This window comes from Chaetura pelagica, unplaced genomic scaffold, assembly GCF_000747805.2.
Source record: "Chaetura pelagica isolate M959 unplaced genomic scaffold, ChaPel_1.0 scaffold109, whole genome shotgun sequence".
Classification (NCBI taxonomy): Eukaryota; Metazoa; Chordata; class Aves; order Apodiformes; family Apodidae; genus Chaetura; species Chaetura pelagica.
Window position 1 is genome coordinate 9,256,592 of NW_009970725.1, and position 21,565 is coordinate 9,278,156.

At 38.3% G+C, this 21,565-nt stretch overlaps 2 protein-coding genes across 2 annotated transcripts in view; one reads left to right on the top strand and one right to left on the bottom strand.

Moving 5' to 3' along the window:
* The window catches only part of ESCO1 (establishment of sister chromatid cohesion N-acetyltransferase 1), a 30,309-nt gene extending 14,216 nt beyond the window's left edge, over positions 1 to 16,093 (top strand). Inside the window, exons 6-10 of the mRNA XM_010006842.1 lie at positions 1,892 to 2,023; positions 9,318 to 9,407; positions 12,041 to 12,184; positions 12,960 to 13,147; positions 15,605 to 16,093. Coding sequence (XP_010005144.1) covers positions 1,892 to 2,023; positions 9,318 to 9,407; positions 12,041 to 12,184; positions 12,960 to 13,147; positions 15,605 to 15,752 — 702 coding nt within the window. The 3' untranslated portion in view covers positions 15,753 to 16,093. The remainder of the gene's footprint in view (positions 1 to 1,891; positions 2,024 to 9,317; positions 9,408 to 12,040; positions 12,185 to 12,959; positions 13,148 to 15,604) is intronic.
* A 4,222-nt stretch (positions 16,094 to 20,315) lies between these two features.
* GREB1L (growth regulation by estrogen in breast cancer-like) overlaps positions 20,316 to 21,565 on the bottom strand; it is a 63,580-nt gene continuing 62,330 nt past the window's right edge. The window contains exon 32 of the mRNA XM_010006843.1: positions 20,316 to 20,479. Coding sequence (XP_010005145.1) covers positions 20,316 to 20,479 — 164 coding nt within the window. The remainder of the gene's footprint in view (positions 20,480 to 21,565) is intronic.

The following is a 21,565-nucleotide window of genomic DNA, read 5'->3' on the forward strand; positions in this document are numbered from 1 at the left end:
GCTGAACTACCTTTTCAAGTCTTTCATGTATAAACCGTTGAAATGCAGTATATTTTGCTGGCCGCAGGGGCACCTCGTTTTGAACTATATTGCTGCTTTAAAAGAAGTCTGCAAGTAAAATAAAATGTGCTTGATTCAGTTTTTACTCTTTTAGAAACCTCATCTTACTCAGACTTTGCAAATCTAACTTCAGGGTTCATCTTTTCTTTTTCCTTCAAGAAACTTAGTGTAGTCCTTTTTCTCATTCTGTATACGATAGAAATGTATAAATTGGTGTATGATTGAAACAGTGACTTCTCAGATTCAGCTTCTTTCTTTTGATTCATTTCCATCTATGTGCTCTTAAAGAGAAGTTCCACCCTGAGTTTGCCTCGCCAGTTATACCTTTAGTCTGTTTTTGGAAAGAAACTGATGCCTACATTTTAGATTTCACTAATGACTACTTGAATAAGTTGTTGTTCTGTGAAGAACTTAGCTAGCTCTTAGATTTACTCAAACATATCTTTGAAGATTGAAGAAGTAAATAACTTGTTTGTAAACATTTTTGCTCTGTTGCAAAATACTTCTGTAAAGTAGGCTTTTTTTACTATTAATATTTTCACCTCTTAGGAAAAAAAATTAAGTTCAGGTGGTCTGTTTTCTTGCAAATTGTGCACTTCCAATTTGTACACAGATCAACTTACTTTTAAAAAACACCTACAAGTCTTCTTTAGCTTACAGAGTATCCTATTTTAAAGTATAAACCAACATTTTGGTCCTCTGTTACTTGTGATATATATTAAAATAGAATAATAAATAGAATAATAGTGACTTTTATTGCTGCTTACATAAACTCAATTTCCAAATGTAGTTAAAGAAAAAAAAAACCTGTTTGGGCATTAAGCCATAACTTAAAACATACCTTTTTGGCTAGAGACTTCAATCTAACTGGTATTCTTTTGCTCTTTGCAAAAGGTACTCCCTGCACCTGACACTTCACTATTTATTAGGCACTGAGCACACTCCCAAATTAATAGCACTGTTTTAATGTAAAAATAACAAAATAATAGGTACTGATTAATGCTCTTCAGTTTGTAATGGATGGTTATAGAGTAGGAGGATAACCTAAAGGATCATGAGTAAAATGCTATGATCTTCATTTGTATTGTAGCTGTTCTTCAGTGTCTGAAAAATAGAAGCTATGAGCCCTGTGCAATTAAGATAACATTTCAGGCATCATAGTTAGCTGTTTCCAATTAAGAGTTAAGATTTAAATCCTGAGAGTATATTAAATGAGGCTTTAAATCAATGAAGAGAGGGTTAAAAAAAAGCATAATGCTATTTGATTGCCTTGAAAGATTTTGTTTTCATAAAGAACATAAAAAAGGTAGTGATCAGCTGTTTCAGATATTTTGCTGATCTTAAATACTATTTCTGTAACTTTATCATATCCTTCCAAACATTCAGGAATTGGCTCACATTTGGCCCACCTCAAGACAACTCACAACCAAAAGATGGGAAGCAGTAGAACAATTGGGAAAACCAGATAGTGTGGGGCTGGATATGTACATTTTCTTATATTTACTGCAAATAGGGTAATGAAGGAAGAATCGTCTATTCTTTGTATTTCATAAAATAAAAGAGAAGTAATTTATTCAAAACTAATGGGAGGGGAGCTAATTTTAATGTTTGCTCTGTGGTTGATGCTTCTGCCTTTTACAGCTGTGTGGGTTTTTAAAATATTAAATTCTAAATTATTTTACTTGTTTTCTCCTGTTTCATTCCAGTTTAGCCTCTGTGTTGAGTTTCCAGAAGATATAAGAGGAATGTGTGATTAAAGTTCTTTTGAACTGTATTTGCTATGCTTGCAATTGACAAATAGCTTTTTTTTTTTTTTTTTTTTTTTTAATAGGATGCAGGACAGAAGAGATTTGGTGCTATTTCCTGTAATATTTGTGGAATGCTTTACACTGCATCAAATCCAGAAGATGAAACCCAGCATCTGCTCTTTCATAACCAATTCATAAGTGCTGTAAGATATGTGGTAAGAAAACTTCATCTTTTTAAAGACACAAGCATTATATTTTATTTGCTGGTACTAGTTAAAATTCATATTGCATTAAGGCATATTTAATAGATCAGTATCACAATAGGCCATAAATAATCCACTTTGTGAAATAATTGGGTTTTAGAGCTGTGGTAGAGAGGTTATCTGTAATATATAAAAATATTTAGTAGGATAGTGGTGTTTCATTTGCATTGTATTCTTTCTGTTAAAATTCCTCAATCCTGGAGGAGGGTGCAAACGTGTTAGGAAGACAAAGGAATGTCACTGTTCTGAAAATGATAAATACAGGTTTCAGTATGACCGGTGTTTGCAGCGGTTGCCTTAGTAGTCAGCTAAAGAGTTGATTGCACTATTTTTGTAATTGTGTAGTCTTAGATGACTTCTAAATTACCTTTTCTTAAGAAGCTAGGAATTCAGCTGATACCACTTTATTGTATATTGAAACTTTACTGAATTTATAGTTCGATTGTAGTCTTTAAGTATGAAGTCCAAAGTATTATTCCATAATTTTATTACACGTGCTCTATCTGAGTATATTTATCATATTAAAGCTCAGTTGTAAATTTTTTTGTGCAATTTAAAGTATATTGTAAAATCAGCTACTTCACACTAGCTGATGTTACAAGACTTACAGGAAATATCTGTTCACATGTCTGAAATCCAGTATAGAATCCACAAAGTCTATTTTCTTTATCATACATGTTACCTTCAGTACTCTACACTCGAGTAGATAAGACCTCCAGGATAACTGAACTGAGGCCACTAATTCATTTCATGTAGGTGCTAAATGGCTGTTGAGCTGCTCTTAAGTCTCAAGCTCAATTTTATCCCACTGTTCACAAATATAAAGATAACATCTTCATAGCTGAAGTGTTTGAAACCATCTGGTAAATAGTTCTGGTATTTGTTATGTTCTTGAAAGATTTAATCTGATAGACCTTAGCTACATTGTAGGGTGAGCCTGGGCAGACAGTATGATGGAACACAGTATGTTGTAAGGGCAGCATAAAACACATTTCCCCATTTTGTTCCTGTTTGTCCTTTTTCAGTCCTCTCCCATCTCCCCCACCCCTCCCAAGCACTCAAGTACTTTCAGATCTTGCATGTTACCAAAGATGTAACATGATTTACAGGAGATGGTGGTAGTTCTTTGGGACAGAAACTCACAGATGAGTTCAGTAGTTACTTAAGCTGCTATGTTCACGTAGGTGGGAAGTTTCATGGAAATTTGAATCTTCTGAAAGCTGAAAGAGCTGAAATTTCTCATTTGCATGCATGTCTAGAATAACAACATGATTACAATAAAAATGAAAGAGTGGACTGCCTTAAACCGCTTGTAGCTATATGTAAAGTCAGATATGCTTTTAATTTGAGAAAAACTTTCCCTGTTGTTTTCTCAGTTGCTAGGCATCTTTTAAAAACTTTACACAATGTGTACTCAAGAAAACTATTTGTATTGTCTGTTCAATGAGTAAACTGTTCTATCTCTGAAATCTTCTAAGACTCTAGTTACATTTTGCCGCACTGTAGACAGCTATAGAGCAATGATTTAGATGGTTATTCTATAACAGAAACTGTGGAGTTAGAGGCAAGGGAGGGAGTCTTATGAGTCTTTAAATGCCTCTCTGATTATTTTTTTTGCTTGTAACAATTTGATTTACACCTGTTTTCTGCATGGTTAGTAACTTTTGCCATGCTAAATAGATAAGTCTCAAACACATTTAATCTGTAGTCAGCAGTTCTTGGTTGATTGTACTGTGGTAATGTCTGTGATAGAAACTTCCTGTTTTCTGCATGGTTAGTAACTTTTGCCATGCTAAATAGATAAGTCTCAAACACATTTAATCTGTAGTCAGCAGTTCTTGGTTGATTGTACTGTGGTAATGTCTGTGATAGAAACTTCCTCTCCTCTTAGAAAATAATTTGAATTTTAGGTAAGCCTTCTTGCCAGTGGGTTAGTACACCAAGGACTAATTCTTAGAACCAAGACTTAATTCTTAGTCATCCAGAAACACCAGAAGAATCATCGCTAGTTATCCTATTTTTTCTAGGTTTCTAGTGGAGATTGTTGGAAGAATGACTTGGGGATGTGATGTGGTTGGTTTCTAGGTATTTATATGTAGTTACTGTGTTGAAACTATAACAACCTTCCTTTCTTAGACAGAAAGTGTTAACTGGACAGTAGCATCATGGGATTATAAAAATTGTACTACAGGAAGTCTTGGTAATTTTTTGGTGAGACTTTCTGGTCGAGGAGCATCTGTTCTTAATGACCTTGGTACATTACTTTATTAGCTCTCCAGATACTCTTTTTTATGTAGCTAATGTATTAGATGTAATTGTCGAAGGCCGTTCTAAGGTAACTTGGAAGCATTTTTCATTCTCTTGTCATTGACATTCTTCATGCTGTATGATGCAGTCCCAGTCTGACTTGAGAAGAATTTTTTTCAGTTTTTCTCCCTTTTTAGTGTCTAGTTACATGCCTAGGAATTCTGTTGATGATGCATTTCACAGAATCACAAAAAGAAAGCCTATATACTTTAGCATGCTAGAGATTCTTGCTGTGAACTGTGAAAATGGTCTTCATTTGGTCTTGCCTACCTGCATGCAGCTGCTTTAAAAGTACTGAGTAGCCAGAAGATAGTTTCCATGTGAATAATAAATTGTTTACCATCTGCAAGTATATATATTTTTTTATATTTTTTTAAGGCTTACCTTGCTTCTTCTGTTAAAAAAAAAAAAGAGCTTTTTAGCTCTCTAGAAATTCCACAATGCCCCCAGAAGGAGGACAGGCTAACAAGATGATATTGGGATACTTGATTGGTCATGAATGGCTGATAGGCTCAGTAAGGAAATTGCTGGCCTTGTGTGGAGAGAAATTTGGCAAGTTTCATGATGTTTTCAGGATATGGGAACAGAAGATAGGCAGTTTTCTGAAGGGTGCTGTTTGCTGCAAAGTTTGTGTCCAAATTTAGTAAGCAATAAGGTAAGGTGGTCAAGGATGGTACTGGAGCAGGAGTAGATTAATGAGAGGTGTCCTTTTCAGTAGGCAAATGTAGGAATCTATCTCACTGTCCTTCTGGTTTCAGACATCTGAAAGTCTCCAGAAAAAATACACCATTCTAGCATGTGTGCACATTGAGTGATGATATGTATATCATGTGTTAACTCCAATGGGATGGATAGCTTTATGGGATGCATACATGGTGAGTTTTATAAAATCCTCTAGCTATGATACCACACAATATAAATGGTGTATCCTCTCTGTGATACCACGTAGTATCAATTTAATATTTCTGCAGTTTTTTCTTCTAAGAGCGAGACATTATTTTTACGATGTTTTTAAGTTGCAAAGACAAATACTTAAGTTAGAAAATGCCTGCGGATTCAGGTGCCTGATGTGAGTGAAGCTAATGTGTTTGTACTTCAAGCTTATCCTCTTAGTTGAGAACATCTGTGGCTGAAGAAAGTGGAAGAAGGTGTTGTTTGATCTAATTTGATAAGTGTTAAGTTGCTATTCTGTTATAATTGCATCCAAGCCTGTCTGTGAAGTTCTTAGGATTTTTGTATTAAAACAAACAAAAGACAGCGTTTGACTTCTAGAAACCTAAGGCTAACAGGTTATCAGGATTGAAGATGATGATGAACTTCATGTCATCATAGAAAGTTTGATGGTTGTCTTAATTTTAATTAATTTCAGAAGTGATGTGTCTGTACAATAAAAAGCTTAATAAACTTTTCAAATAAAGTTGTTAGCATTAGCTATCTGCTGTAAGAATCTTAGTTTTAATTTAGGAGAAGGTAGTATTTAATAGTTACATTCAAGAGTCTTAGTATGTATTACAGCCAAAACCTTATTCTCTGTAGTATGCATGTGGGAAAGAGAGGCAGAATATCTGTAACTTGATGGAGTCAGGAGGAGGAAAGCAGTACAGCATTTCTCTGCTAAAATTATCAAGGGTAAAAAGGCACAAAATTTCATACTAAACTTGATTATTAGGGGGAAATTTCACAAGTGTGAAAGATAAGAATTATACAGTATTAGCCATGTTTCTTCACTGCTTCAATATTTTTGAGGAAAAAATAGTATTAGAAAAAAACACTGATTTTCTATTCATTTGGGAAATAGGGAGTGCAGAGAAGCCAGAACTAACATATACATACATATATATATATATGTATAATATAAAAATACCAGATTTGCTGTCCCATTTCTTACCCTTACATAAGAACTTCAGAAACATGAGGAAATGCGTGGGAAGCAGGCTTTTGTGTCTTCTCACTTAACCTTTTAAAGGCAAATCTACATCAGATATTATTTTAACTGACAGGCAGAGCACAGGTCATGTGAAATGGAGTGCTGAGCATTTTGGCTACCGTGCTCCCAGTGTTTGAGCCATCTTCCAACTACATGCTGCATCATTCATTATATACATGTGTAATATGCAGTGAGAGCAATGTACCACACAGTGTAGTTGTAATTACTGTCTGTACTGTTTCACAGTGCTGTAGCAATTGCTTGTCTGGTTGGCACTTCTTTGAATTATTTCTTTATTTTGTAATTTTATTGCCATTGCATCTTAATAAGCAAGAAGGAGCAAATTTTACTCTTGCTTGAAGTGGGAGGAGGTAGATTAAAAATTAATTAACTGTTCATTGCAAAGTTGCCTTATGTTCTCAAAAAAATACCTGTAGGATAAAGAGCCAAAACACAGATGGGAGGAGGATGTTGCGAGTTATGACACACCAGTGGGGCTCTGTACAGCACCAGTCTGCCCAGCTGCGGTGATGGGGCTGTATGTGCCTTGCTGCTCCTGGCTGTAGGTCATGTGTTGTTTGGCACAAACTCCCAGTATCAAGGAGGAGTGCTCTGGTTTCCTGCTGTAGTGAGGTGTTCTTGTCATCTGCGTGAATGAAGGAGCCCTACTTTAGTTCTCAATGATTGAAACAAAATACAGCAGTCTGCAAAATACTTTAAAAAAAAAACAGCAACCATAGTTAGGTGTGTTAAGGGAGCCTTCCTACCACATGCAAGATACTGGTACTAAAGCATATTCTGTGTATCATAGATATCTAATAGGATCAGTCCCAGTTGAAGCTATAGCACATTAACAGCGTTAATGTTAGAATATGAAAGAGCTGTGTCTTATCTTGTGCTTTACTTCCATTTGGTTTATAGGAAGCACAATTTCTTCCTTAGTAAGACTGAATAATAAGGATACTGCAGATGCTTGTGTGAAATGTTATTTTTTCATTTTGAAACTCTTAGAGCTGCTTCAATAACAAAGGAATATGACTTTAAAATGTATTCTCTGATGGAAACCAAATTAACTGCAAATCTTGGATAAACTTACGGTTTGCAGCTTTTTGGAAAACTTCATCTAAAAGATATTTCTGAATAAATTCCAAAATACTTTTTTAGAAACTGCCTGTCCTATGAATAGGATCAATCCGCATAATATACTAATAATTTAAGAAAAATCATAGGTAGGCAATGAAAATATGAGTTCTAAGTATTAGAGAATCAGTTATTGAGTTTTTATGGAATGTTTAAACTTATGCTAATACACTGTATCATAAAAGTGCAACAATAGTAAGCCATTCAGAAACTTTTTCTTCCATCAGATTTAATTTCGTTGGAAATACTGTTACTTTAGCCGAATGCCTTAACCTAAAATTGAGAATTGAATTTTTTGCTTTAGGCCTGCAACATTCTGGATTCTGTAACAGTAGAGTTACCAAACACATTACATTTATCTGCTAAGTGGTAGTCACGGTTGGTTTGAAATAGTCTATAGATTACCAGGCAGCAAAAGACAAAAAAGAGAGGACAGTGTTTGCAGTTGGAGAGTAGTAAATCTTGCCTGAATTTATTTACACCTTTTCTAACAGTCTCAAAAGGCATGTCACAATCCCACAAATTGCACTTTTCCTGCTTACATTAATATTGTTACACTGCTGTTTATGTCCTTTTGTGTTCAGACCATGATATATAAAAATTCAAATAGGATCTTCAGCTGTTCTGGTATTTAGTGCAACTATACTGAGAAGAAAAGCAGATAGGATTGAAATGGTGTCTGTGTTGCAACCATTGCCATGCTGGGTGCTAAAATTGTACATAAGTAGTACCAGGGCTGCCAGTGAGTAGATAAATTTCTAAAATTGTTCTCTTCATATCTTGTTTGGGATAAGGGAGTAAAATCAGCGTTATTAAAATGAGGTACAGATCAAGTATTAAACATGTAAATTTGTCCTTTTTTGTAGTAGTAGTAGTACATATGGCATTCATTCAGTGCCATATTCCATTGTTTGGTCTTTAGTTGAACATTATTTTATGGGAAGGTACAGATTTCAATGAGAATTATTCCATCAATATTGTTTCTTCAAAGGCTTTTTTATATGAAGTTGCTTTGAGTAAGACTTGTAGATCAGCCTTTTTAGTGGCTGAAGTTACTTCTGCATTCAGTATTTTTAGGTCCCATCAAAGCAACTTGAGTTCTATTATCTACCAGTCCCATCTTACTAGATTTAAGTGGCTTTTTTGTTTTGTTTTTTTCCATGCAGGTACTGCTCATTATTCACCACGAGTGTGGATCTGAAGAAGAGTTAATTACCTCTATTTTTTTGAGTATGTTTATACTTCAGATACACACAACGTAGCCTCCTTCCCTATTAGATTCTTAGAAGGTAGTTATGAAATTTTTTCTAGTATCCTTCTTGTGGCTTTAACAGTTATGATCAGTAACAAAATAAGCTATTCCTTACATTTTGGGCAACTGCATGCCAATCAGTTCACTTAGAACCTCCTGGAGGTCTTTCGCATGCCAAACTTTTAAAACTGAGTGTGTATTTGCGGAGGTAACTATGTTAAAAAGAAATACTTTATTAAAACTTAGGATTTTTCCCATTCAATTGACTTTGGAAAAGAAGTTTTACATAGGTTTGGAAATCAGTTATGTGAGCTGAGCTTGCTACTTCTATTTTAAACTTGAGTTTGCACTGCGGTCCTGGGGGAAAAAATCTAGTTGGGAATTTAGAAGATGGTTTCACAAATTATTTCTAGATATAGTTAGGCTATTGTATAAATCAGATCATATTATATCTGTTGTGCTCATTTTAAAAAGCTAGCTGAAGTTTTCTTCTCTAGCAAAGCAGCTGCTAAATAGTGTGAAGTCTCTGCATTAGTTCAGTGTATAGAACAATAACGTGGAATTTCTTTTTGCGAAAGTACACCTCATGTATGGTTTAGATAAATGTTTGTTTTATTTAGGGTTGGAAAAAAGAGAGAATTTTGGCTGAATATCCTGATGGAAAGATAATAATGGTTCTTCCCGATGACCCAAAGTATGCACTTAAAAAGGTAAGGTGAAAAGGACTTGATTTGTATATCTGAACTTGTTTGATATTTTAATAGAAGTAATGAGAATACTCATAGAAAGACTAGATAATTTATATTTGAGTAGTTGAAGGTGGGCTCAAAACTGCAGTGATTCCGTAGCTTTTTCCACAAAGAGGTCAGACATTTCACTCTGATGCGCTACTGCTCTCTTGATGGAGAGGAGGAGTCTGAGAAGGAGTAACAGGCAGGGGTGAGAAGAGCATCAACCAACTGAATCATATTTTTTTTTAACATTTTTAAAAATACACTTGCTGAATGTCAGCCAAGTATTTTATGCAATATAAAATTCCTATTATATTTAAACAAACTGAAATGTATTGACACTATTACACAGCATGAATATGGCACCATTAGTTAAATGATTTATGGATAAAACCAGATTTAGTTGGAAATCTACCTCAAAGTCATCTAGTCCATTCACACACCCAAAGCAGGATGAGCTGTGGTTATGATGCATCTGGCAAGTTTCTAAAACTTCAGCCACTGGAGGTTTTTCTGACCTCTTCAGACTGTTACAGTGCTTTGCTATCTGTAACATTAGGAAATTTTCCCTAAACTGCCAGCAGAATCTCCATACTGCAATTTAAGCTTATTAGTGCAAGTCATACTGCCACAGCTGTAGAAAACGTGCCTCTTTTTCCTCTTTGCAACAGCTTTTTCTGCCTGAACAAGCTCTGCTTGTTTCGCCTTAAGGAGATGGATGGGATGTGCTGTTATTTAGTTTGTACTGCTGATTTATACAGCTCTGATCATTGTCATACTCCCCATTATTTGCATTTGTGGCATGTCTCATCTTTTGAAACTTTCTCTAAAACTGAGCACAATACACTAGTGGAGACTTGAAGTAGCAGGGTGCTTTGGTGTCTTGCTGTTTAGCCTGTGTTCATGTATCTTAATATGTCATTACATTTATTTTTTCACTAGCATTGTATTGATTCTGTTTAGCTGGGGATTTGCTGTGACCAATAAGTACTTTTTTACAGTACCACTGTGACAGGATCACAGAATGTTTATGTTTGGAAAGGACCTCAAGAGAATTGATGAATTGATGCCTAAGACAGCTCTTTCTGAGAGCATGACCTTAGTGGGTTTTCTTTAGACTAACAGAATTTTTAAATTACTGAGTTCAAAAGAAAGTACCAATTTTCCCTTTACAATATTGAATGCAGTTAAGTTTGTTTATTGTGGGTTTTTTTCTTTGCTGGTATTATCTTAATTTTAGTATATTTATTGCATAATCATGTCTTACTAAATTGGCTGTGGAAAAAAATTACTTAAAATACCTAAGTTAGGCAAATAAAAGGAAGGCTGCAGTAAATGAAGTCATTTAAGATAGAGTTTTCTGTAGTTCTGTCTGGTTAAACTCAAGAGCATCTACAGCTGTCATCACTGTGGATGAATGACATCAAGAGTGGTTACCCAGAGTTTCAATGTGGCTAATTGGCCCTGTCATTAAAAAGCTGGTACCTGGCGGTTAGATGAGAAAGTAGAGAGTAACTGATACCATGCCTTTTAAAAGTTATTTTTAAAGATATTTTTTTACTACAGTTTTCATTTGATCAGTACTAACTTCATCTATTCATGGCACCTGTAATTCTAGTTTTGTTTTACTAATGTAACTACAACATGTGTTAAAGAAACTGATGCTGTTCCATGCCCTGCATAGGAAAGGTCACCTTATTTCTGTCTGATATGGGAGGACAGAGGCTGTCTCAGCGCCCCTTTGTAGGTACAATGATCGCCCAGTAAATTCTCAGCTTACACCTAAGCTTTTGTTTACACTCATGCTGGAGTTTATATATTTGTTCTAAACTTGTTAATATGTTGTTTTGTTAATTTTATGTTTAGTTTCAGTTTTTAGTTTTGGTTGCTCTTTGCAAAGCTGATGGAAGAGCAGGAAGTCTGAGGAAAGAGACAGCAGTTACTTATTCCTTTACAACAAATGCTTAAGTTTTCTAGCCGCCTTGGCACTCTGCTTGCTTTAATCTGCTCAGAATCCTTAATGGATTAGTTCTTGAAAGACTTAAAAGATAACAAACAGGAAACATTCAGCTAAGCTAGCTACCTTTTGGCATTGATCTCATTTACTTCTAGAATATCAGAGTCCACACTCTGCATTATCTCACATTATGCACACTCTGCGCACTCACGTTACTTGCATTCTCTCTGTTAGTGTTTGACTAATTTTGGGGAGCCATGTTTGTTATTTTTAGAAGTAGGTGAAGAGTCCAATTAATAAAATAAAAATACTGCTAATTTATTTTTTAATATGATTTTTATTAATTTAGCATTAATAAACAAGAGTTGCTTCTTTGACTGGAAATAGAGCTACTGGCAGGGACCAGGGTTACCAAAGCTAATCCAAAGTTAATAGAAGCTGACTTAGACGTGTCTACTCTCCCTGTTTCCAGCCAAGTATTATTTAAGAATAATTTGTGCAGACTGATGCATTGCAGGTTGCTTAGGGTAATTTTAAACTTCTGGAATAGCTTTTAGTGTTTCAGATACCTTAGCATGTTTTTGTAAATATATCTTTTTATGCAAATGAATATTTACCTGTGTTTCTTAAACAGCACTTAAACTTATTTTGACAGGTTGAAGAAATTAGAGAAATGGTAGACAATGACTTGGGATTTCAGCAAGCTCCACTCATGTGTTACTCTAGAACTAAAACTCTCCTTTTTATTTCTAATGACAAAAAAGTTATCGGCTGTTTAATTGCAGAACATATCCAGTGGGTAAGTGACTGAACTGAAGGAAGGCACTCTGTGTCAGTGCTTTGTGACTGTTTTCTTCAAACATTCTGAAACTTGATTATTACCTCAGAATTTATGTCTAGCCATTTAGCAAATTAGTATTCTGTGTATGCCTTTTCCACAGAGGAAAAGACACTTGGTGGCAGACCATTGTGAAATGTAGCTACTCATTTTTGTATTCTTGACCTGTGGCTGAGACACATGTATGGTATCATACTTCGCTCAGACCTGATCATCTAAGAACTTGCTGCAACCAAAGGGTCAAATTTTCCTTCCTCTGCTCTGTTTATGCTAGCTCTGGCCCTCCTCTTTCTTGTTGACAAGCAGCTTTGACTCCATGCATGGCAGAAATCCAACATGGATGAAAGAGTGGAAACTCTGTAGGATTGATTTGAATCACCGAGGGGTCAAGCATCTCTGCAGTGAACTGAAGCAGAGGGCAGAACTGTGCAGTGGAGAGCAGGACAAGAAGCTGTGCTGCCACTTGCAGCACTAAAAACTGGTGTCAGAACTTTGATTACTTGTTGCTGTTATTTTAAATTGGATAAGCTTTAGAGGGGTTTTTTTGTTTCTTTTCTCATCTGTTCCAATTTTGAAACTGTTAAAGAGAAATTAAAGGAGACAGAAAAACTCTCTTTTTGGTAAGGTATTTTAGCAAGTAGCTATGTTTAACTGAAACAAATGACACAATTATTGTTTTGTCCAGTCATCAGTGATACTTTTATAAAATAACAAATCTTTTTTACATCACTTGCAGGGCTACAGAGTTATAGAAGAGAAGGTTCCAGAAATCAGTTCAGAAAATGAGAAAGTCATATTTGAAAGACAGAAAGCCTGGTGCTGTTCAACTTCTCCAGAGCCTGCTATTTGTGGGATTAGTCGAATATGGGTATTCAGCATGATGCGTCGGAAGAAGGTTGCCTCTCGGATGATAGAGTGTCTGAGGTAGTGTTTTAAAAGTTCCTCGGTTGCCTTTGTTTTAGGTAGAACTTGGTCCAAGAGATTTATTGCTTTGTATGTCTCAAGCTTGTATTTTTAAGCTGCTGGTGAGAGTGGGGATGTAGATCTGAGCAAAGTTGACAGTTCCAGCATTATGCAGAGTTCAGTAACTAACCTTGGTGTTCTGCAGGTCTTTAATAGAAGTCTTTCTGCTAAGTGCAATTGCAGTCAGTCAGCCTAGCAGACTGCCAGTGGGCGTGGGTAAATTCCTCTGAGGTGATGATGAGTGAAGGAAATGAGACTGTCCTTGGTTAAAGCGTGAGATTACCGGAGTGTCAAGTACTGTGACCTAGTCATTGGCTGAATGTCCATTCCTTAGAGGTAGAAAGGGGGAAAGAACAGAGATGAGTGCACTGAACTATTTGATATAGTCTTGTGGCTTCCAACTGTGGATTTTTTTGTTGGGGTTTTTTTTTGGGTCAGGTTCACTGAACCTTTTGAGATATTTTCAATTTCTGTGGGGTGCTAGTAGCTAGTAATTAGTGTATTCACCTGAATGCTAAGTGCTGGATCCATAAAAAGAGTCAACTATCTGTTCTACTGTTTAGGTAAGTGTTAAAAGTATGGAATGTCCAGAACTCTAGGTTTCTTCCAGTGACATGTTCAGTAAGTTGGAATGCCTGTTCTGAGTGATGCCAAAGGCTACCTAAATCTTAACTGCTGCTGGGCTGTCAGGTTTCTGCCAGGTGCCAGGCTAGCTGCATCTTTCTGGGAGCTCATGACTCAGGTGCTCCTGTGTCTGCCAATCCTCACCCTCTTGGGTATTTGGAGATCCTAACAAAGCTGTTCTGCTCTGCAGAATGCATCTTGCTTGGCTAGTGGAGCAACTGGAAAGTTCTAGTGGATCGCGTTCCATCTGAACTATCAACTGTAAAGTTGATAGCATATTAACTTGGTGATTTGGTTTATATTTGACTGTTTTTTAATGGTGTATTTAGTTGCTTCCTAGTAACTGTTCCTAAAGGAAAGATTTCTTCCCCAGAGCAATGCAGAAGTTGCTCTCTCAGTTACAGCTCTAGAGGATCGTTAGAATCAATGGTTTGTTGTGACTTAGCAAGATGAGGTCTGTTTTCCTCTTGGCTGTGTGCTGCATCTTTTCCTGTCCTCAGGTGCCAGTTTGGCCTTCCATTAGCTCATTGTTATGTTAGTAGAAAACAGACTTGCCAAGAAGAGCTTTGTGTTATTCTGGTGCTTGGCTGGTTTGTAGAAAGGTCTGATGAGCTCTAGACTTGGTGTAGACAGAGAAGCCATGAAAGTTAGAAAAGGCAAAGGAAAGGAGTGTGGTTTGCTTCTTGACAGCAGTGAGCAGTTACCTCTACTCAGCTGCCAGTGAAACTTCAACCTAAATAAAAGTTTTTTGTAGCAAAAGGTAGTTTGAGTGGCATGATTCTGGTAGCCAGCTGAATTTGACTTCAAAATGCCAAGGGTGTCCTAGCAAACTTTTAAGTCCATTTTGAGAATGTCTGCCATGTTTCACCTGAGCTTTCACAGCTGACCTGCAGTCCCCAAACAAAAAAGTCAGGCAGTCCTGAGAATCTTGCAGAATCATCTTCCTAAATAAAGAGAAGGGAATAAAGCAGATAATTACAAAGGATTTTGTTGTTATTTGCATTTCCTCAAGATCTAATGGAGGCATCGATGTGATTGTAGTTCATACTTGCTCTCAAGTAAGTTTATTTTATAGGAACTAAAAAACTTCAGTGGGCATTTTTTTTTCCCCAAGGATGAACATTATTTCTCCTTCCACTTACCGAGTGGAACTGAGATCAGTTTTCTAAATTTGCTCACCCAGCCATCCAGGAAAGTACAATGGTATCCCTTGACTTCTCTCCTATTTCTTCAAATAAGAATAAAACATACATGAAATATTTCCTGAAGGCGTTAAGCAAATGGAATCTTCCTTTTTGTGTAGTTATTGCTGAAAGTGTATCACTTAGGAATTAATGCCTTAAGGTTGCGTTCTAAATTAATGTAAGATATGCTCTCATCCAAATGTCAGGTGTTTTTTTTCAAACCAGGAACACAGAATTTCATCAGGTCCTTCAGCACCCTAACTTGTTTGTCCCTTACATTTCCATTCCTAGTGATTGGTGCCAGTCCCGGCAGTTGATTTTCTATGAAGAAGTAGTTGGAATTAATTCAAACTTTTTTTTAAACGCTGAAATTGAACTCCTAGTGAGCATTTCTTTTAAAACACCAGAACTTTATAATACCTCTCCCAGCGGAAGTGCTTCTCCTTGCTGTTTGGAAGGACAGGAGAGCCTGTGCAAATAGAACCATCAGCTGATAAAACTTAATAGAAGTTCTTCCTTTTGAATGCCTTTGCCACCCTAATAGCATGAATATTCTTGCATTATTTCCTAAGGGCAATTATTAATTTATTTATTTTTTCCTTTTAAACAGGAGCAACTTCATATATGGCTCATACTTAAGTAAAGAAGAAATTGCTTTCTCTGACCCCACTCCTGACGGAAAACTCTTTGCAACACAGTACTGTGGCACCGGCCAGTTCCTGGTGTACAACTTCCTCAATGGACAGCACCAGACTTAACTGCTCCTGAAGGAATTCCCTTTTTACTGGGAGACTTCTGCCAGAATGCACCTTCAGCAGAAGCCAGGGCCATTTTTATTAGTGAACTCAGGACTGGTAACAACCAAAAAAGGTTGTATACTATTTTATTAAAATTGTAAACAATGCAGTAATAGGCTAACTTTGTTTTTTTAAAAGAAAGATATTTTATTAACTTTTACAAAAGTTTGATTGTATTTTATCTAGTTAGTCATGTTTACATGCAGCAGAAAAATTGTTCATAGTGGACTGTAAAACTAATGCAAAGACGAGTACGTGCTGAAGTTCTTAACCTGGTGATATACCAGTGCCTGAGGCTGAGCTGCTGCCCCGGCCCGGGCTGGGAGGGGCCCTGCCTGACTGGGAGGCAGCAGCGTGAGGGTGCAGCCCTGCAGGGGCACGGCCCTCCCAGGGCCTCCTCCGCCTCCTGTGCCCCCTGGCTGCGAGGGAGCCTGTCCGGTGCTGCAGCCCCGGAAATTCCTTCTTCACTCCCCCCACAGTCGCAGTAAAAGGTGGGACGCGAACGCCGAGGGCCGGCGCACTCGTTTTCTTCCAGTACTGTACTGAGTATATACCTTTGTTAGTGGACTTCACTTTGATACTTGTCACCCCTTTGTAAATCTCTCCTCTTTTAAAGGGTTTGTATGTTGAAAAACTGCTGTGGCCTTTCTCGATCTGTACATAATGTAGATAGATTAAAAATAAAATACTTGATAGCTTTTTTTAAAGTTACTCTGTACTAAGTGTGAGTTAATCTTTAGTGTATCTCTCAGTTTTGCATGTGAAATGTTACCTTATGGCTGAGGGCTGCATATTTTGAAGCAGTCTCTGGACAACACAGTTGCTATATTTGTACCTGGCTGAGATCAGAATTCCCTTTGTGACCAGGCATTTTCCTCACACCCCAAGGATCAGTGCCCAGTAGCAATACCATCCTGGTTAGACGGCTTACAGTAAGCTGAGAGGTGATGCCTGCAGCCTTCAACAATAGCTTAAACCCCTAATATAAGATGGGAAAGATTTAATTAAATTGAAACTTAGGGTTCATTTTAATTTTGGAACCTAAATGCAGCAGGATACAGCTTATATTGTGCTGTCCTTAACCTTCTTCTAGAGCTACAGCAAAGAACTCAACAGCCCCTCCAAAATGTTGTTCAGAGCACTAAAAGCTGAAGCAGCAGAAGGGTGGCGATTTCTGGGCTGTAGAGGCTGCTGTTTCCAAGCTATGACTTGTCATTTTCAAGGGCAGTGTGGGCAGACTGTCAAGGGCTTTGTCACACCAGTGGTGTGGCTTCACAGAAAAGCCAAAGGAGATCCTCAGGTGGGACTGGAAAGTAGAAAGTGCTGAGGTGCTTGTGCAGCACTTGACATGTGGCTGGATCAAGCCTATTTTTTCAACTGCTTATACTTAAAGTGGCCCAAAGTTGGTACTTACAGCTTGTGCACCTCTGCTGGACAGAAAGCTGCTCTCCCAGATCACAAGTACCCAGTGTGAAAGACCTCTGGTACAGGCAGCACACCATGCTAACACGATAAAATCAACCAGTGGAGTTCCAGGTTGCCCAGGGAAGTGGATACCCCCTCCCTGGAAGTGTTCAAGGCCAGGTTGGATGGGGCTCTGAGCAACCTGGTCTAGTGGGAGGTGTCCCTGCCTAGGCAGGGGGGTTGGAACTAGAGGATCTTGAAGGCCCCTTCCACCCCAAACCATTCTGTGGTTCATGTGAGCAGTACGAGGGGAGGTTCTCAGGGACAAGGACCCTGCATATGAAGAGAGAAAAGAGCAGGGGCCTGTGCAAAGCACCAGAGAGGCACCAGTCTGCAATGGGAACTTCATATATTCAAATTTAATGAAAGCACAATATAAACATACCATAGCCACGACTTCAGACAGTTTCAGTTCATAAACAATAACATGAGGTAGACTGACTAGTGAAGCTAAATTCACCAAGTTTTTGGTTAAGAAAACTTTACACTAGGATAGCAACATTTTCAACCCTCTTCCAAAAGTCACAAAAAAGCAATTACATAAGTTAAGCAAAAAAAAAAAAAAAAAAAAAAGCATCTGCATATGATTCTTTAAATCTTAGTTTACATTCAAATTTAACCTGTGAATAGACAAGAACATCTACAGGTAAAATATAGCGCTGGCCGGCTGAATACATTCATAAGAACGGCCTTGAGGGTGAGGCTGGGAACCAAGATGGAACAGGAATCATCTAGATGGGAAAGAACATTCTCCTTCCCAGGGGTGCACAGGCAGCCAGTAAAAGTGTTCAGGGGGACAGGCCTGCACACCTGAGCTGGTGTGGGACGCTCTGGCCAGGCTCATGCTCACATGGGAGAGAGTGAGGGAAATGGATTTACTCTTGGTTAGGAAAGGTGGGACATTGACTTTCTGACTGCATTCTTGACCTTCAGGACAGTTTTGCAGGGCTTCACCAGAGGGCTAATGCCTCATCATAGTCTCAGCACCTGGAATTTTCAGAACTTAGTGCAAACATCAAATACTCAAACAAAAAAGGAAACCAGTTTTGAACGTCACACCTGAAGCTTCTGCACCACACTAGGACTCGGCCTCGGCCTGAAGCCCTTCTGGCAAAACCAGAACTACTGGAACACATTCAGGTGTGTAGCAAAAGCTTCCAGAAACGTCTTTTATATCTCTACTTCTATCAAGTGTCAAAATAGATAAGGCAGGTTCTGTCTGAAGGAAAAAAAAAATACATTTACAGAAACAGGTTGTTCATCTGAAATGTGCGAAACTTGACAGCAGCAGAGTTCAGCTACGCTAACACAGCCATATCAAGCCATTTTCCTTTCCTCTGTCAAATATATTATGTTTTTTTCATCTGTAAACATCTCTCTTCACAAGATACAAAAGGTTGCTTAATTAGCATTATGTGTTAAAAAAAAACACAAAAATGCAGCTTTGGCAGGTCCTTCTTTAATGACTTGCAGGTCAAGTATAAAGACGTGCGAATTTAATCTCTTTTTGGGGGGGAGGGGAGTAAGTTGATATTCCTGAATCATTTTTCAGAACATGCTGCATTTTTCTTTTTAATAAAGGGGTCATGATGTGCATGGAGATTATTACTTTTTTTTTTTTTTTTTTTTTTAATATGGAAACCTGAGTGGGGTGACCCACGCTCACAGCATGAGCTGGGATTTAACCCTGACAAGCAAAAGCTCCTGTACTGAGTTCATTCTGCAACAATTTAACAAGGATCAGTAACATGCTCCTAAGTACAACAATGTGAAACCCCAAACCTTAATAAAAAAAAAATAAAGGGCTGACAGTGGTTGGTGATGCCTTCAAAGCTCTTTGCTGCTGGACAGAGGATCTCCTGAGTGGTCCCAGCACCCTGGGACTTCTCAGCTACCCCCTCTGGAGCTATTTGTAACATCTCTTCTGTTTCTCTCAGCTCCTGCTTGGGCAGCATTGCACTCCTGCATTTTTTTTTGGCGTGTTTCTCCACAGATGGGTATGGTGACAGAAAAGGACACAGAGGGTACGTTGCACAGGGCCCACTGCAAAGGCATCAGGTGCGTGATGGGACTTGTCTCCATACACAAAGGAGGACAGACCACGGGTTTTGAGAACTCGGATGAGAGTGAGGAACTGCAGGTGTTTTGCTGGGAAGTTACTCTGGCCCCTAACTGAAGAGAGAGCATCTAGGAGGAATCATTTCCTTTGTCCCTTGAGTCAGGAGGTGTCTAAGGGGGGGAAATAAGGCTGCCAGGAGAACCTGTGCGCACAGTGCCTGCCACGCCTCCGCTGATTTGTTCAGGTTTAAGTAGTAAACTTTGAACACCTGTGGAAATTTTGCTAAAGACAGTTTCAATACATAACACAATTAAGAATTTTAAACTAACACTGCACAGAGAACAAGACTATTCCTTTTAATACAAATATCTAAGTTATATCGTAGTTTCAAACCCCTGAGTATTCCTGTACCACAGTACAGAGCTGAAGAGACACAGTGGGCTCTCCTCCACACATCCTCAATAAATTCCACATGCTGGGTTGCATTTCACATAACACATTCAAACTAGCAGCTGCTGGGAGCAGCTCCTTCCCCGAGCTCAGCGGAATATAAGAACAACTCTTCTTCAACCAAATCATGTCCTCTTCCTAGATCCTACAGCTTGGTTGTCTGTGTGATCAGTGTCAGCAGCTGTGAGACTGATGTGAAAATAACTGGAATCCAAGGTTGCTTTCAATCGTAACTGATGTGGCATTTTCATCCCTAGGAATAAAGCCTGCTTCAGAATTGTGAGGAATTCCCTAGAGCAGTCTAGATAAATATCGGTTGCACTTTGCTCCACAGTGATTGTACTTTTTTTTTTTTTTAAAAAAAAAAAGGTTTTTTTTTTTTTTTAAAAAAAAAAAGGTTTTTTTTTTTTTTTAAAAAAAAAAAGGTTTTTTTTTTTTTTTAAAAAAAAAAAGGTTTTTTTTTTTTTTTAAAAAAAAAAAGGTTTTTTTTTTTTTTTAAAAAAAAGGTCTTTTTTTTCTTTCTTTCTTCGTTAGCAGTGTCTTAGCAAAGCTTAGATATGGCGCCCGGTGAGGAAATAGAGCGGTTTGTCGTCGCTGCTGTTAGCTGTTTGAAACTCATCCCGCAGCCGGAACTGCCACTCATCCTCCAGCTCCAGCCGGACTATCGTCTGCCGTAAGGAGCTTCTGTCTTGACATATGACACACAGGGTGGCACCTTCAATCGAAAAGCACGTTAGGTTCTCAGGGCACAGTAACAACTCTCTTACCTTTGTTCGTTTTCCTAAGGTATTTTAAAGACATCCTTGCTGCGAGGTAGGAAAACAGAAGTATTAGAAGGGTCTATCAACAACCAGCCAGCCCAGACTCAGGTCAGTCCTGGGAGCCCCAGGACACAAGCACTTGTGTCCTCCTGCAGGAAGGCATGGACAGGGAGAAGCAAGTGTGATACCACAGGATGTCACTGCTTGACTGGTGCTGGTATCATCAGCTGGAGCAGAGAGAACACTAACTTGAATCCAAGATCCTTACATCACCACTGATAATTACACCATAAGAATAAAGCCTGCTTTTTTTGTTTTCTGTTTGCTTCATGGGATATTTTGGTTTGTACAAGGTCAATGATGAAACCACTAGGCCAAACCACAGTCAGGCCCACAAATGACTTCTGAGAAAATCTGCTGTAACTTCCCTTAAGTACAAGAGCTCTCCTTCTCCTTGGTAAAGCACTGCAAGAGGAATACTAAACCAAACCCCAATTCTTCAGGCTTAACCAACTTGCAAGCTTCCTTCCACCAGGTGTAGCCAGAATGTGTAGTCATTTAATGAGCAGGAGAGCTGGACACTTGAGGGCATTCTCTGTTCTGTGCTCCAGCCTGGCATGTGGGAAGTTCAGGTCCAGATCCCTACTCAGCCTGACCTGAGCAGAGAAAGGCCCCTCCTACCAGGCATCCAATGCTGTGCCTTCCTGCACTGCTCCTGCACTTTGGGGTGTCAGGGGTGGCCTTCTGCTTGAGCAGAAGCAAGCTCTGAAGTGTGGTTCTTGGTGCTGGCTCAGGGTCCGTCCCCCCCCCTGCACCAGCTTCACCTGGCACCTGCACCAGCTTCACTCAGCCTGAGAAGGGAACAGCTCAGCTGTGCCACCACAAGTGCCCTGGAGCTCTGTAAGGCACTTCAGCATCACTGAACACCTACGGCAATTTGCTCTTCGTTAGTGTTATGACATAAAATGATGAAGAAAGATTTTTAACAAGGTTCAGAAAGTTCCAGTGAGCTCCAGCTAAGAGCTGCCCCCTTCTACAGC